Source organism: Aegilops tauschii, chromosome 6, assembly GCF_002575655.3.
Source record: "Aegilops tauschii subsp. strangulata cultivar AL8/78 chromosome 6, Aet v6.0, whole genome shotgun sequence".
Lineage (NCBI taxonomy): Eukaryota > Viridiplantae > Streptophyta > Magnoliopsida > Poales > Poaceae > Aegilops > Aegilops tauschii.
This window is the reverse complement of record NC_053040.3, coordinates 354,098,886-354,115,235: the sequence shown is the minus strand read 5'-3', so window position 1 is coordinate 354,115,235 and position 16,350 is coordinate 354,098,886. Positions and strand designations below refer to the sequence as shown.

General features: G+C 48.0%; 2 protein-coding genes across 2 annotated transcripts; one reads left to right on the top strand and one right to left on the bottom strand.

Moving 5' to 3' along the window:
* The first annotated feature begins 3,137 nt into the window (after positions 1-3,137).
* LOC109770604 (heterodimeric geranylgeranyl pyrophosphate synthase small subunit, chloroplastic) lies at positions 3,138-4,478 on the top strand. Its single transcript, XM_020329319.3, has one exon. It carries the CDS (start codon positions 3,245-3,247, stop codon positions 4,283-4,285), a length of 1,041 nt encoding a protein of 346 aa, XP_020184908.1. The 5' UTR covers positions 3,138-3,244; the 3' UTR covers positions 4,286-4,478.
* A 7,382-nt stretch (positions 4,479-11,860) lies between these two features.
* LOC109770605 (mechanosensitive ion channel protein 6) lies at positions 11,861-16,138 on the bottom strand. Its single transcript, XM_020329320.4, has 5 exons — positions 13,715-16,138; positions 13,262-13,385; positions 12,867-13,160; positions 12,573-12,775; positions 11,861-12,363 (listed from the first exon to the last, which is right to left on the bottom strand). The coding sequence occupies exons 1-5, from the start codon at positions 15,631-15,633 to the stop codon at positions 12,081-12,083; spliced, it is 2,823 nt and encodes a 940-aa protein (XP_020184909.1). The 5' UTR covers positions 15,634-16,138; the 3' UTR covers positions 11,861-12,080.
* Between the last annotated feature and the right edge of the window lie 212 nt (positions 16,139-16,350).

Sequence of the window (16,350 nt, the reverse complement as noted above, 5' to 3'; positions counted from 1 at the left end):
CCGAATGTTGTTCGGAGTCCCGGATGAGATCCCGGACGTCACGAGGAGTTCCGGAATGGTCCGGAGGTAAAGATTTATATATGGGAAGTCCTGTTTTGGTCACCGGAAAAGTTTCGGGTGAAATCGGTAATGTACCGGGACCACCGGGAGGGTCCCGGGGGTCCACCAAGTGGGGCCACTAGCCCCAGAAGGCTGCGTGGGCCAAGTGTGGGAGGGGACCAGCCCCAGGTGGGCTGGTGCGCCCCCCCACCAAGGCCCAAGGCGCATGGGAGAGTGGGAGGGGGCAAACCCTAGGTCCAGATGGGCCTTAGGGCCCATCTAGTGGGGCGCCCCCCTCTCCTCCCCTTGGCCGCCCCCCCTTGATGGGATCTAGGGCTGGCCGCCTCCTCTTGGGGGTGGAAACCCTAAGGGGGGCGCAGCCCCCTCCCCCCCTATATATAGTTGAGGTTTGGGCTGCCCAAGACACACGAGAACGTCTCTCTTTCGGTGCAGCCCTACCCCTCTCCCTCCTCCTCCTCTCCCGCGGTGCTTGGCGAAGCCCTGCGGGATTGCCACGCTCCTCCATCACCACCACGCCGTCGTGCTGCTGCTGGATGGAGTCTTCCCAACCTCTCCCTCTCACCTTGCTGGATCAAGGCGTGGGAGACGTCACCGGGCTGCACGTGTGTTGAACGCGGAGGCGCCGTGGTTCGGCGCTTAGATCGGAATCAACCGCGATCTGAATCGCTACGAGTACGACTCCTTCATCCGCGTTCTTGCAACGCTTCCGCATCGCGATCTACAAGGGTATGTAGATTCACTCCCCTTCCCCTCGTTGCTAGATTACTCCATAGACTGATCTTGGTGATGCGTAGTAAATTTTGAATTTCTGCTACGTTCCCCAACAATTAATTGGTGAATTTTAGGATTATTTAAAATTAGGTTTTCGCGAAAACAGTTCTGTTTTAGTGTTTTATAGGTTTTGTGCTATTTCTTTTAATTTTAATTGCTTTTAATTGTTTTCTTTATTTTTTGACATATTCTTTTAGTTTCTGTTAAGTTATTAGTAGATATTTTATTTGTATTTTATTTCTTTTATCCTCCATTTTCTTTCCCGTCGTTCTTTCCCTCCATTTTCTCCCGCTATTTTCTTTCCCTCCATTTTCTCCCGCTATTTTCTTTGCCGCCATTTTCTCCCGCCATTCTTTGCCTCCATTTTCTCCTGCCATTTTATTCCCCGTCATTTTATTTGCCACCATTCTCTCCCTCCATTTTCTCCCGCCATTTTATTTCCTGCCATTCTCTCCCGCCATTTTCTTTCCCGCTATTTTCTTTCCCGCCATCTTCTTTCCCGCCATCTTCTTTCTTGCCATCTTCACTTCTCAACTTATAAAACGAGCCTCATGTTGTCCACGACCGTAGATAACATCGTCTGACACGGTCTGTGTCTCCTGCGTCGGTGCTGCTGGTAGAGTGTGAAACACTGTCTGAGAGAAGTCATAAGTGTTTGCAGCTTCGTCATCATCATCGGAGAGTGTTTCACACTTATGACTTCTCTCACACAGTGTTTCACACTCCACATGAAGGCATCATAGTCATCCTCCGTCGATGCAGCACTCCTTAGTGTGGCGGGAGAGAATGGCGGCAAAGAAGATGGCGGGAAAGAAAATGGAAGGAAAAAATTGCGGAAAAGTATTTTTTTCATGTATAAAACGGCAATGGTTGAACAGGATTTATAAGGAACTTTTAAATATAAACTCCTATGAAGCTCAAAACAAGTTTTCTAGTAGGATAAAAGAAATAAAATACAAAAAATACTACAAATAAAATAGCTACTGATAACTAAACAAAAACAAAAAGAATATGTCAAAAAACTAAAGAAAACAATTTAAAGCAATTAAAATTGAAAGAAATGGCATAAAACCTATAAAACACTAAAACAGAACTGCTTTCATAAAAACCTAATTTTAAATAATTATAAAATTCGCCAATTAATTACTACTGATAAACAAAGTCACAAAGAACCAGTAGCAAAAAGAATCATCTGAAAAAAATACTCCTAGCTCAAATTATAGGCAATCTAGTGATTTGAGCAAATTCATGAAAATTCAAATTCAAACTTTCAAATCTAGTCAAACTTGATATCTACAGGAACTTCATAAAATTTCTAATCTAATGCAAAAAGAATCAAATTAAAATACTAAAAATCCTAATTGATATGAATTTTCTAAAACAGCAGAGCAGGTGTTGGCCGAAAAGTCCTTTTTGGCCAAAGGTTGGCCGAAAAGTCTCTCTTCGGCCAACATGAGGCCGATAGGGTGATACTTTTGATTTTTCTGCATTAGGGTTATAGTTTCCGAATTTGCTATAAAAATCATCATAGTTTCAAAAAAAATCCGATCCAAACAGCCCCTCGGCGTCCGGAGCCGCCGGAAGAGAGCAATGCTAGGGGACGGCAAGTCTGAGAGAAAACCCCTGGCCATGACCAAGCTTCAAAATATCGGATAGCGGGTCCGTATCGGTTTGGTTTTGACATATTGGATGTCGGATATCGGATGATATGTAGATATATCGGTCTCTAGTTTTTTTTCATTATTCTTGTTTAAAACATTTTTTAGTAAAAGAAAATGTATGATGTCAATGCTTCAACATAGCATTTTTAGATTCCTAGTTTATTGATTTGTTGATTAAGAAACTATTAAGGAAAGATTCACAAAATCCTTACTCTATGATTAAAAACAGTACGATATATATGCATTTGTACAAAACATTGTGAATGACTTCAATAATATATAACGAAGTTGTAAATGCACAATCTTATTTCACTGCTATCCAACAAATTATTATTGTCATCTATGTATTGTTCTATATCGCTGGACATATTGGGCTAGATATCGGCCATATCGGTTGATATTTCGGCCCATATCGAATGATATATTGAAAAATGATATATTATGTTTATGTCGGTGGAGCCCCAAAAGTGATATATCAGCCTATATATCGGTCGTACCGGCCTAGATTTAAAAGCTTGGCTATGACATCGATGAGGCTTTACCAATGTTGGTCTTGAGACTGATTCTCACGTGACGAGTTGACGACATCAGTTTTTTTTCTTTTCGAGAACTCGTGATCTGATAATAGGCATCCCACGATCATATACCGGATTAGTGGCACAACGGAAGTGCAGAACAGCGTCACCTAGCCGGGTCACACCCACGAACCCAAGAAACCACATCCGAACCCAAATCTGCGCCTCTCCGTCGCCATGGCTCTCTCATCCCTCTTCGTCTCCCTCCCCCTCCCCATCCCGAGGCCGCCATCCACCTCCAAATCAAGCCGCTTCCTCCCTATCCGGGCCTCTCCCGCCGCCGCCGCCACCGCCTCCCCATCTTTTGACCTGCGCCGCTACTGGACCTCGCTGATCTCGGAGGTCGAGGGCGAGCTCGATGCCGCGATGCCCATCCGCCCGCCGGAGAGCATCCACAACGCCATGCGCCACGCCGTCCTCCCGGGCGCCGGAAAGGAGGGCGCCGCCAAGCGCGCGCCCCCGGTTCTCTGCGTCGCCGCCTGCGAGCTCCTCGGCGCGCCGCGCGCCGCGGCGCTCCCCACCGCCGCCGCGCTGGAGATGCTCCACGCGGCGTCCCTCGTGCACGACGACTTGCCGTGCTTTGACGCCGCGCCCACCCGCCGAGGTCGCCCGTCCACCCACGCGGCGTACGGCACGGACATGGCCGTCCTCGCAGGAGACGCGCTCTTCCCGCTCGCCTACACCCACGTCATCTCCCGCACCCCCTCCCCCGACCCCGTGTCGCACGCCGTCCTCCTCCGCGTTCTCGCAGAACTCGCGCGCACCGTGGGATCCACCGGCATGGCCGCCGGCCAGTTCCTCGATCTCGCCGGTGCCAGCGCCCTCGGTGAAGCCGAGGTCATGCAGGTCCTGACCAAGAAGTTCGGCGAGATGGCGGAGTGCTCAGCCGCGTGCGGGGCTATGCTAGGCGGTGCGGGCCCCGACGAGGAGGCCGCGTTGCGGCGATACGGCCGCACCATTGGCGTCCTGTACGAGCTCGTGGACGACATGCGGAGCGCGTCGGGAAACGGCAAGATGAGGAGCAACGCCAGCGTCCTGCGCTCTCTGGGCATGGACCGTGCGCTGGGCATCGTCGAGGAGCTCAAGGCGCAGGCCAAGACGGAGGCGGACAGGTTCGGTGATAAGTATGGCGACCGGGTGCTGCCTCTGTACAGCTTCGTGGACTACGCCGTGGAGAGGGGCTTTGAGCTCCAGGATGCAGCCACCGCGAAGCTTTAAGCATTGGCACAGGTGACATGTAGAGTTATGTGGTGCTGAAATTCTGTGATCTGAAACTCTAAATCTGTAACATATGTGTTCAGAACATTAGATGCGTGGTTGCTGTTTCTGTCCAAAACGTAGCAAGTTCATAACATGGTATCAAATGATAAACTTATTTGATAAAATGCTAGTAATATTTTTGAGTTCCTAATGCACGGGAGTGAAGCTGACCCAAGTTTACACCATGTTCGGAGCTTTCGAATTGTTCCTACTGCTCGGTTCGTTTGTAAGAAAGTTTACCTGTTGTGCTTCGTCGTTTGAAATTGTGTGAAACATCACATGGTGGTAAAACATTTCAGTACTCTAGGCCATCACAATGCTTTGTTACCTGACAATTATAAATATTCATAAATTTTGCCAGACATTAAAAATGAGAAAGCACGCGACTATAAGAGGGTCTCTAGGTCTTCCCCTAAAAAAATCAATTTCTTGATTCTTGTCTAGGGAGTTAACACTATATATTCCTTCTCCTAAATTGTATAGCTCACTCAAATTTTAGGGGTTAAGTTCAGGGAGTAGTAAATTCTGCCTATATTTGATTAGAATTTGCCCCCTCAGCATGGAGGAAGTTTCCTTTCGCAATCACCGCCTCCCGCCATCGCTGAAGCCGGCAACCTCTCCGGCCATGTCACTCCGACGCTCACATCCCCACCCTTTCCAAGTTGCAATACGGCCATGTCACTGTGCCGGAAGAGCTATTGGCCGCCGCACCCGACCTTCGCTGCCTCGGTGCCTCCTAAGCCTCCTCCAACACATCTTCATCGAATTATATTCAAAATAAAAGAAAAGGACTTTTTGTAAGAAAACGTCCCCCGCTAATCCAGACGAGCTTTCAAATATTTGTCCCACATCCATTCGGCCTGTGTTGTGCCGACCATTGTCGCCTCCCGAGCCAAGCCACGGCGGAACCAGGTCGTGGCACCTCTCCACCTCCCCCGCGTCCCTTTTCCGATGCACGGTTGCACGCGAGGTGGGTAAAAGGGTTTTTTTTTCTTTCATTTTCTCATTTCCTATGCCAATGTGGAAATATATCTGAAATACCTTTATGCAAAAATATATGAATTTGCATAGGAATTTTTTTGGAGGGTGGGGGGTGCACATAAATTTAAACCCTCAAATTCTAGGGAGTTTACTTCATAGAAATAGTGTAAGTTATTAAGTTATAGGAAAGTAGAAAGATATATTTTTTTGAATCGGGAATAACCCCTTTCCATTAACTGAATAACATAAATGCAAAGTCCAGATCCAGAGTTTAAGAGGACGGGAAAGGGGGGACCCACTACAGGAACTCGCCTACGAGACACTTGCTATGGGGCGAAAACCCGACGACATCGCAACCACAAAAGTATCACGTATCAGGACAGGCTCAACAGGCAAGCAATGCAACGTTCATGTAGGAGCAGGGAACAAACGTCAAAAGACATAATAAGACAACACTAGGCAACCAACCAAGGTCAGGAGTGGAAGGAGATGAAGCTCCTAGCTTCCTATAGAATCGTCCGTGGCCGTAGCTCACATCCGCATCTTGTTGCTAGCATTCTCCCTCAACATCATCATGCCACGCTCCAGAGCTTCACGATCTGCACCCTTCATTAGCCATGCCTAGTAGTTCAAGAAAACACAAGCAGAGAACACAATTTCAAAAGGGGTTTTAGGCAATGTGAACTCAATGGTGGCACGATTTCAGCAATTCCAGATAGCCCAGTAGATCGCAGCCAGGCCAAAAGTGAATCTATGTTTTTCAAGTTGCTCATACATAGACTTGGTAGACTTGGTAGCGAATCTATGTTTAGAGCCAGGAGCGTAAGTTGAATACTCGCAACAACAACATTCATCTTACACCACATCTCATTGAGAGGCGGGTGTAGTCGTCTACGAAATAGATTAAGCACATCCACATCTCTCCACTTATCCACAGTCATGCCAGGGTAATTACAAACACTAAACAACTGAGGGAACTGGGTGTATAAAGGGGGCAATCTATTCACGGAAACCACACAGACATGGGCCACGGCCCCATATCTCAATTGACAGCTTTCCATATAGGGGAGCCGTTAAATTTCCTTTTAACCGTGGCAACGGTATCCCTCTTGAGATACTTTGCTTTGATCGCACCCCGCCAGAGCCCTTGTTGAGTGTCAAGTTTCCACCACCACTTGACCAACAAGCTAATATTTTTCTTACGAAGGTCTTTCATTCCAAGCCCACCTTTTGTTTTCGATCGACGCACATGATCCCAGCGAACCAGTTGGTATCTTTTTCGACCTCCCAAACTCGTCACAAAAATGACGTCTATGTTTGTCAAGTTTCTCATTGAAAGTCTTAGGAAGGAGGAACATGGCCATGTAATAGTAAACTATACTAGACAAGGAGGAATTCATGGGAGTGAGCCCCCCGAGGAGGCTACATTCCCGATGCAAGATTTGCAACGCTTCAGAAACTTTTAATCCACAAAAATCTAGTCCAAGCATCTCAAAGTAGAAAAGCCATTGGACCCCCCCCCCCCCAAGTATTTCATGGGGAAATGGCCTACCTGACATTTAACCAAATTAGCCTAGAAGTCCAACACATTATCATCACCCCCACACAAAAGGTTTCACTTTTTAGGTAGTGGACCTTCAATCCTAACATAAGCTCGAACAGATATAACAACAGTTTTAGGTTAACAACCACCAAAGGGTCATGCTCAAAGCAAAGGACGGTGTCGTCTGCATATTGCAGAACAACCACACCACCGCTAATCAGATCAGGAGTTAATCCTGTAGCAACTTCTCTTTCTGGGGCTAAAAATCATTTTAGACAAACTTTCAACAGCAAGATTAAATAGAAAAGGGGACAGACGATCTCCTTGACGGATCCCCTTGTGGCTCTGAAAGTAAGGGCTCATCTCATACAATTGTAAAGAATTTTACGAATCCATTCGCACCAGGTATCATTAGAGCCCCTCAACTTGTAGCATCATGGCAAAAAAAAGTCCCAATTGATCTTATCGTAAGCCTTTTCAAAATCAAGCTTAATAACTATGCCCACTTTCTTCTTAACATGAGTGTGGTGAAGGATCTCGTGCAAGGTCAGGATCCCATCCATAATATTTTTATTTTTTATAAAAGCATTCTGGTGACAACTAATCATCTTATCAGAATAGATAGCTACCCGATTGTCAAGAGTTTTGGTAATCAGCTTATATGGGCAGCGAAGAAGGCAGATAGGACGGAATTGTTGGAATTTTCTTTGCTCCTGGCAGCTTCGTGATCAAGGTGATCAAACCAAAATTCAGACGCGCTACATCCAGAGTATCCGCGTGGAAAGCCTTGAAGAGGCACATGATATCGGTATTGACGAAATCCCTACAACTTTTGTAAAACTCCATGGGTATATTATCAGCCCAGGAGCTCTATTACTATCCATCCCAAACAGAGCCACTTTTACATCTTCCTCGGAATAGGGCCGAGTTAGAAACTCATTATCATCATCATTAAGTTTCTCATGTTGTCTCCTTGTTTCAGGGGAAGTGTGGAAAAGGTTTCCAGGGGCGGGCCCAAAGAGGTCCTTGTAATAGGAGGTAGCATAATTCAGAAGGTTTTCGGTGCCCTCAATCATCACCTCACCATCAGAAAAAGAATGGATCATGTTTTTACGCTTCCTACCATTAGCGATGCGATGATAATATCAGAGCGAAAAGCCACCCCCGAAGCAAGGAGTCCTTCCACCGCACTGGTTCAGTCCTAGCCAGGGTCTGGCCAAAGGAGAAGAGGCGGTGCTCGCGCCAAATGCTCCATCTTTTGTACCAGGAGACGACATCTCCTCTGGACTGTATCCGCACATTTGATCTCCCACAATGTTAAAAAGGAAGCTATCTTTTGCCACATAACCTGCATACCAAGCCAAGGCACAACATTAAAGTAAATATCATTGCGATACATCCAGAGAGCCCAAAATGCAGCTGCATGAAGCATAATATCTGCAGTTTTGTTGTCATTTCTAGCCCACCACTCAAGGAGCCCATGCGAGTTAAGCTCAACGTTGCATCCCATGGGGCTAAAGATCTCTCTCCAGAGTTCTCTCGCAACAACGCAATCAAAAAAAAGATGATTAACCGATTCTGCTTCATTACAGAATAGGCAGGTAGGATCAGCTACATGCTGCCTCTTCAGAAGATTGTCTCTGGTGAGTAGCTTGTTCCTCACAAGCAACCAGAGAAAGATCTGGATCCTCTGAGGAACATTAGCTTTCCAGATCAACATAATGTTGTCTGGAACCACTCCTCTAAAATTCACAAAATTATAATAAGATTTAACAGTGTATATACCCTTAGGCTCCAGATCCCAAATAATAGTGTCCTCACAATCATTTAAGCTCAGATTCTTGACTACACAAAAAAGCTCATTCCAAGCAGTAAGCATGTCCGGCGAAAAACATCTCCTAAAGTTAATTTTCAGAGTCACGCCATCCCACACCTCACTGATGGAGACATTGGTAGTATTGGCAATATTATACAACTCCCAACAACTAGTTGCAAGTGTAGCATTGCCAGTCCACCTATCTTCCCAAAACCTAACACTCTTGCCATTACCCACCTTCCAGGAAAAGCCAATTTTTGCAGCTTTAATAGCCCAAAGAATGCCTTTCCAAAGGGGGAAGCTCCAATATCAGGGCAAGCAAAAATGTTAGGTTTGCAAGTTTTATATTTGGCGTCAATGATTTGTTTCCAAATTTTACCATCATCGTTGAAATATCTCTTAGCCCACGAAGCTAGCAGGCTGAGATTCATACCAGCAATGTCAGGGATACCCAAACCACCATACTGTTTTTTCAAGGCAATATTACCCCAAGCAGCTAGGTGGTATTTATGATGGCCTTCATAATCATCCCAAAAGCAGTGAGCAAGTTGAGAGTTGATCATGTTAGTAGCCCACTTAGGGAATTCAATAATTCCCATAAGATAGCAGGGGATTCTAGAAAGACAAGACTGGACAAGGGTAAGTCGTTTACCAGAGGAAAGTAATCTCCCTCTCCAGCCGACTCCTTTCTTAATAATTTTATCTACAGTGGGTTGTAAATCCTCTTTCCTAAGCTTATTATAGTGAAGAGGGGCTCCTAAATATTTGATAGGAAAATCTCCAAGCTTACACCCCAGGACCTGAGCAAATAAATTTGCTTCCCCACGGTCAATGTTAATAGGGACTAGATCACACTTGTGAAAATTGATCCTCATCCCTGATAACTGTTCAAAACATGACAGTAACCACTTAAGGTTTTTAGCAAAAGAAAGGTTTTTGCCCAAAAAGAGCAAAGTGTCGTCTGCATATTGCATGCTAATGATGCCCGCAGGATTTGTGACAGGGAAAAGGCCTTCAACTTTGTTATTGGTAGAGGCTTTAATTAAAATCCTAGTAAAGACATCAGCAACTAGATTGAAAAGGAGAGGGGAAAAGGGATCTCCTTGTCTGGCACGTTTACCAGGGACAAAGAACTCACTGTTGCTGTCATTCACCCTGACACCAACAGAGCCTTTGAAAATAAGGGATTCCACTTTATCCATCCACTTATGGCTAAAACCCCTCCTCTTCATCATATCCATAAGGAATTCTCTATTAATCATGTCATAAGCTTTCTCATAGTCTAGCTTAAAAACGAAGCCAGACTGCTTGCTAGAGTGCACAGAATGGATAATTTCATGTGCAGCAATAATACTTTCAGCAATGAAACGCCCTTTAATAAAGGCTGTCTGGTTAGGAGCTATTAGATCATTGCAAATGGGGCCAAATTTGGTTGTGGCACACTTTGCAAAGATTTTAAAACTAAAATTAATCATGGCAAGAGGCCTAAATTTCTCCATTCTAACTGCCTCAGCCTCTTTAGGAACCAGGGTTAGGAGGGAGAAATTAAGCCTATACAAGTCTAATTCCCCTTTCTCCCAATCCTGGAATAAAGCAAATAGGTTGCCTTTAATAAGGTCCCAGAATTGCTGATAAAATAAGAAAGGGAACCCATCTGGGCCAGGTGCTCCTTCAGCATATGAGCTGAAAACAGCGGCCTTAATTTCCTTCTCAGTAAAAGCAGTGTCTAAAATATTGTTATGAGCTTCGGAGACTAATTCATCCTCACTCCAAAAGTCATCTTTCAGAGTGATATCTATTTTATCTACAAAGCCAAATAGCTTTTATAGTAATCAACAGCAGTATTCATAATACCTTCTGGGTCAGTGACAATACCTTCATCATTTTCCAGCATCAGGATCTGTTTCTTCCTCCTTTTTAGGCTTGCCACAGCTTTAAAGTAGCCAGTGTTGAGATCACCTTCCAGGATCTCCCTCTCCCTGGACCTCTGTCTAGCTTTTATCTCTTCTCTTTTCCAGATATCATTCAGCTCACTTGCAATGTTTTTAATCCTCAGCTTAGAGCTAGGTGAGAGAGGTTGAGACTCAGCAATAATATCAAGGCAGTTATATTCAGCCACCAAGGCATGTTTCTGCCTTTTTTGCTCCGCCTCAAAATTAGCACACCAGCCTTTAATAGCTTTCCTGGTATTTCTAATATTAAACTGCCAAATATCAATAGCTTTGGTAAAGCAACATTTAGTGCTCCAGGCTTTATGAACTACTTCCCTAAAGCCATCTACTTCAAGAAACCATTCCTCAAATCTAAAAGCTTTCTCTTTAGGGGGGGAGAAAGCACAAGTGTTCAATACCAGAGGGGTATGATCACTTCCAACCCTAGGAAGAGCTCTGAGCTGAACATTAGGAAAAGATGTTGCCCAATTAGTGGACATGAAAACCCTATCTATAGTGGCCATAACCAAAGAGTCTTGGTTATTGCCCCAGGTGTATTTCCTGCCATTAATCTTCAGCTCAGAGCTCCGGTCAACCAGCGTTCACTATGGAATGATAATAGGCTGTATTCTAATTCCCTTTAAGCAACCAGCGTTCACTAGATTGTTGGAGCCAAAACAACTCTTCGTTCATGAGGATTTTATTGAGTTCACTCTTCGTTCGTGCGGATTTCATTGAGTTCAGCTAGCAGAGAGGCCCTACGACAGCAAAGCTCAGCATCAATGAGCCCCTCCTCTTCTAGCCTCTCAATGCCTCTCAAGCTCCGGTCTGAAACCCACATCCCCTGCTCGAACACCACCAGACCAGTCGCTCTTACAACACGGGCATCGGCAGCCTCCATGGGACCGGATGGCAGCCACCATGGCTCGCACGATTACGACTCCAACTAAGAATCAGGCGGCGGTGCTTCGTGGGCACCACCAGACCGAGGCGCGCCTTTGCGTAAGATGCTTCAGAAGACGACCCACCGCAACGCCCACGAATTCGACTTCACACCACAGCAGCGTGATTGCGCCCTTCCTTCCCCCTCCGTCCCGCTCGCACCGTTCGCCATGAGCAGTCGGCGTCAGAATTGCCGGGTAAGAGGCGAAACGGCGTCGTGTTTCCACTCGACGCTGGCCTACCGTGCGTGGAGGAGACGGCTGAAGCTGCCGTCTCGTTCCATCACCAGAAGATATTCAGAGCTGGGCCAAGCAGCGTGCTTTCAACAAAAGTTGCAGCGGCAACGTCAGGCCGCTTTCAACATTTCCAATGGCCACTATCTGTATTGCCTATCATCAAGTGCACGAAAGCTTGTTATACTACACAACACACTCATCACAGCAGGCACACTAACTAACAGCTAATGGCTATCCGCTATAGTTGCTGCTGCCAGGCTCCTGCAGGTAGCTGCTGTATCTTCTAGCCCTCGCGTTCGCCGCTTCAGGCATAGTTCCATGTCGTCGGCATCCTTGTGGACTGAAGAGGGGGCACGTTCCGCACGTTCACGTCGAGCGGCAACATCCGGTACTCGATGTCGAGGTCCTTGAGCACTCTGATCATCTCCTGGAGCACCAGTTCCCTCCTCACGAACCTCATCCCCATGTCCTGGAAGTTGAGCGTGTGCCGGAGCCATATGGATACCTTCAGCTTGTTGGTGTCATCTACATCTCGGAGGACCACCATCGCACCCGGGTACCAATGTTCCTTCTTACCGTCAATGTAACTGGGCCACAAGTAAAAAAAATAAACTATTAGTTTGATGTGGTAATATCAGCAGCAAATGGCACTACAAACTTCATATGCGTATGTTCCCACACTGACCATACATGCCTGCCTACTGAATTCGACAAGTAACAGAGGAAAGTTCCCAACGTTATGTTTACACCTATATTGTCAATATGAAACTGAGATAGCAGAAGCACCGATACGCACCGTAGTATTCTTTCCTTCATGAGAGCCAGTTTTTCCACCGGCGTGGCAACATGAATAGAGAAGTCAATTCCTTCTCCCATATCAGGACTCCTGTAGAAATTAAAAATCGGCTTGGTGGCCAGCACACTGTTCGGATAATAGATCTTCAGGTTATCATAACGTAGGAAGACTGTTGTCATGATATTCATTTCCTCCACAACAACCTGAAATTCAAGTGCTTAAAACGTCAGTCCAAGAATGCAAGGTATTATCCTATTAAACAAACAAGGAGCACCGAGAAGCTATTTTCATTACCTGAACTTCTTCAATCTCACAGCGGTCACCGACATCGAAAGGATGCATCACGAATAAGAAAATAATTGCCTCAAAAATGGTCTTCATAGTATTCCCGAACACAAAAACTGCCACAAGAAGCTGTGAACTGATGAAGACAAAGAAATGTGTTGTGGCTATGCCCAGAATAAGAAGCCAGAGAGCAGACACTATGAGGCCAACAACAACATTGCACATCTGGTTGAGCTTGTTAACTGCAGTTTTTGTGTCATTAAGTGTTAGGGCAAGAGCTTTGCGCTCTCTAAATGCATTCACCTACAGAAGAAACCATATGACCATGTTAGAAAAGGTATCTTGACGGCAGAAATCAATGATAACTCTATGCAACTTAGATAGTAGGGTAATAAGATCATTACCACCCAGTTCTTCAGAGACCTCTTGCTGACCCTGCAGTGCTCCTGTGCTCCTTCAAAAAGATGCATAGCTTTGATGGCTTCCTCCTGCCTCATGAAGCGCATCAAGTCTGCCAAGTATATGTACCTGCATTATTCATACATTTATGGTCAAGAATCTGAATAAGTAAATTGCCACTATTCTTAGAACTACAGCATTTGAAATATTGAAGTGAGGGCATAGGGCAAGTATTCTTGTAAAGTTCTGCAATATGTCCGCTTTTGTGATTAACAGCGAACACAACAGTGGCACTCTAAGTCCAACAATTAGCATGCTGTTTACTAAAATAACAGAAATATTATATTACAGGTTTTTTTTTGAGAAAATTCCTACATGAAAGGTGTTGTCTATCTAAAATAATGCAACTTGCAAACTAAAAGATACGGATGCGTATCTAAGACAAAAGAAATGCTTACTTGGATCCAGGCTTTGCCACATTATGAAAGATCTTCTTGGCGGCCAGCTGCGCCTCATATTCACTGCGAATCTGTGTCGCTGACTCATCCCCCTCTCCCGTTGCCTGCTGAATCTGCTCATCCATTGTGGTGAGCGTCCCAAAACGAACAATCTTCATCAGCCTCTTCATGTTCCATGCCGAGACGTTTTTCTGATTGAGCCTGTGGAGCTTGTCAATGGTGATCCCTTCATCAATCTCACGCTGTTTCTTCTCCTTTGACAGCTGCCTGCTTGATTGGTCTCCCTTAGAGATTAAACCCGAGATCCGGATGCTTTTTTGGCCCGAAAGATTCTTGGCTGGCAAGGCGGCACGTAGCTCTTTCGGGATGGTTGCGCCTGCCCGTTGCAGCTCGCGCACCTCAGCAAGCACGTAGTCTTCGTCAACTAGCGGCGGCCCAGAGAGTGTCTCGATGACATACTGGTTGAACAATGCCTCTTGAATCCGATCAAAGTATGTGGAGACATGGAAGGACGAGGCCAGCACCTTGAGCAGCAGCGTCTTGACGAGGCGGATGAGCGTGGCGACGAGGAAGCAGAAGAGCACCTTGGTCACGTAGGGCAGCACCGCCGTGTTGGTCTGGACGTTCTCGTCAAACAAGAAGTGCCACGAGGCGAGAACCAGGCCGAGCCAGAGCGTGTTCTGCACGGCGCCGCGCACGCCGTACACAAAGTAGAGCACGCGCTTCCGCAGCACGAAGTTGCGTTCCACGAAGAACACCACGATCCGGATGACCCAGCCGGAGACGAGGCGGCCGCAGATGAGCACGAACACGAGGAGCTCCCACTTCCAGAGGTGCAGCTCCCAGACCTTCTTCCGGGACAAGGGCTTTATCGTGAGGCTGCACACCAATGCCCCGATGATGAGCACCAGGCCGACCCACTGCAGTATGGTGAGGGCGTCCAGCTTCCCGCGCTTGAAGTCGTCAGGGATGTCGTCGTCTATGAACGGGTCGTCCTCCTCCTCCTCCATGGGGCCCGACTTGCCGATGGCCCCCGACTTGCGCCCTGAAGGAGACTGGCCGGATTTTCCGGTCATACGTCCCGAAGGAAACTGGCCGGACTTGGGAGGTCGGGCAAAGGACTTGCGCTCCTCGTCGACGGCAGGGGGGGCCATGGGTGACTGCGGTGGCGGGTCCATGAGCCGGGAGCGCGTCTTGGCTCGCATTAGTGGGCCCTTCCCCGCTGGAGTGGAAGTGGAGGTGTTGCGTATTCCGTCGTCGCCGGCGCGCCTACGGCCGCCGGCGGTGTCGGAGTCGGATGAAGAGGACGAGGACGACTGGCGGTTCTTGAAGGAGACACGCGGCGTCTCCCGCTCTCGGGAGTTGGATAAGGACGGGTGTGACGACCTCCCGATGTCGTCCATCTCCAGGTCGAGGTCGAGCGACAGCTCGGCCCCGGCCGCCTTCTGCTTCCGGAGGAAGTTCCCGATGAGGCGCGTGGGCGGGTCCTCGGCGACCTCCACCGGGGCGCTCGCCTGCTGCTTCGGTGAGAACGAAGGGGACGATGCCTGCGGTGATGTCGGCGGCTGCGCCGGCCGGTTCTTGAAGCTGAAGTCCTCGACGCGGGGCGCGGGGCCTCCCCCTTTCCCGCCGCCCTCGTTCTTCCAGAAGTCGTAGCTCCCGTCGTCCCAGCCCTTGGACGGCGAGCTGGCGGCGGTGAGCAACGTCCTGCTCGCCGTCGGCTTGGCGTCGGAGTTGGAGCCGGCATTACCCGCCGCCCCGCCGACGGGAACGGAGAAGGGCGCGGGGCCGTTCCCGTTGCCGTCGATCTTGAGCACGACCTCCCGCCGGTCGCCGAGGCCGGGCTGCTCGTCCGACCCCGACAGCGACTTGGCCGAGCCGTAGGACCTCAGGCTGCTCTTCCGCTGCACCTGGTCCATCGCCGCCGACCAACACACACCACAGACGCCCCCAGACGCACACGAGCGGCTCGCTCCCTCCCACCTTTCACCGTTTCCGCGATAACCCGGCGAAAATCAATCGCTCAGGCCGAGCGTTGCAAGTCTAGGGCCCCGGACGGAGTGATATTAACGAGGGAGGGCGACGGAGAGGGTTCGGGAACAACGTGGAGCGGCGCAAAGCTGACAACACTTGGCGAAACTTTTCGCCGCTCTGCCTTGGGCCTCGTGCCGGTCCGCGATACTTGTAGGCAGCGGCCGGCGCCTGTCATGAGACAGCGCACACCGCATCACGCCGAGCACCGGTACGTGGCACGTTGTTGGTTGGGAAAGAGATTAAACAAACTGATTTACTACCGCTAATCGAAGATTTGGGTGCGCAGGGGAGGCCTCGACTGTCACGTCCGGGATTTGCGGCGCGGAAGTGGGAGCGCGTCAGCATTTTTTGGTAGTGAATTAACTTGTCGAGTGTCGACCAAGGTGAAAGAGACGAGAAGAAAAGATCGTGTACTCCTGTAGAGTATACCACAGTACGGTATTTTAGGTGTAAAGTAAGGCGTGACGAGACAATGTACGGCAGTACACCGTATCCAGGCAGGAGAAAATGTACGGTACACCGTACACGCCCAATGTGAACCGGAGCGGGTGTTGCCATCGCTGCGTTGGGTCTCACTCGTGCCAATCTCGGGTCGTGCCTGC

Coding starts and splice junctions, on each gene's coding strand:
- LOC109770604 (XM_020329319.3), top strand. CDS start 3,245: ATGGCTCTCTCATCCCTCTTCGTCTCCCTCCCCCTCCCCATCCCGAGG.
- LOC109770605 (XM_020329320.4), bottom strand. CDS start 15,633: ATGGACCAGGTGCAGCGGAAGAGCAGCCTGAGGTCCTACGGCTCGGCC. Junction 13,161..13,261: donor GGTCTCTGAAGAACTGGGTG/GTAATGATCTTA, acceptor TTTCTTCTGTAG/GTGAATGCATTTAGAGAGCG. Junction 12,776..12,866: donor GTGAGATTGAAGAAGTTCAG/GTAATGAAAATA, acceptor CTTGAATTTCAG/GTTGTTGTGGAGGAAATGAA.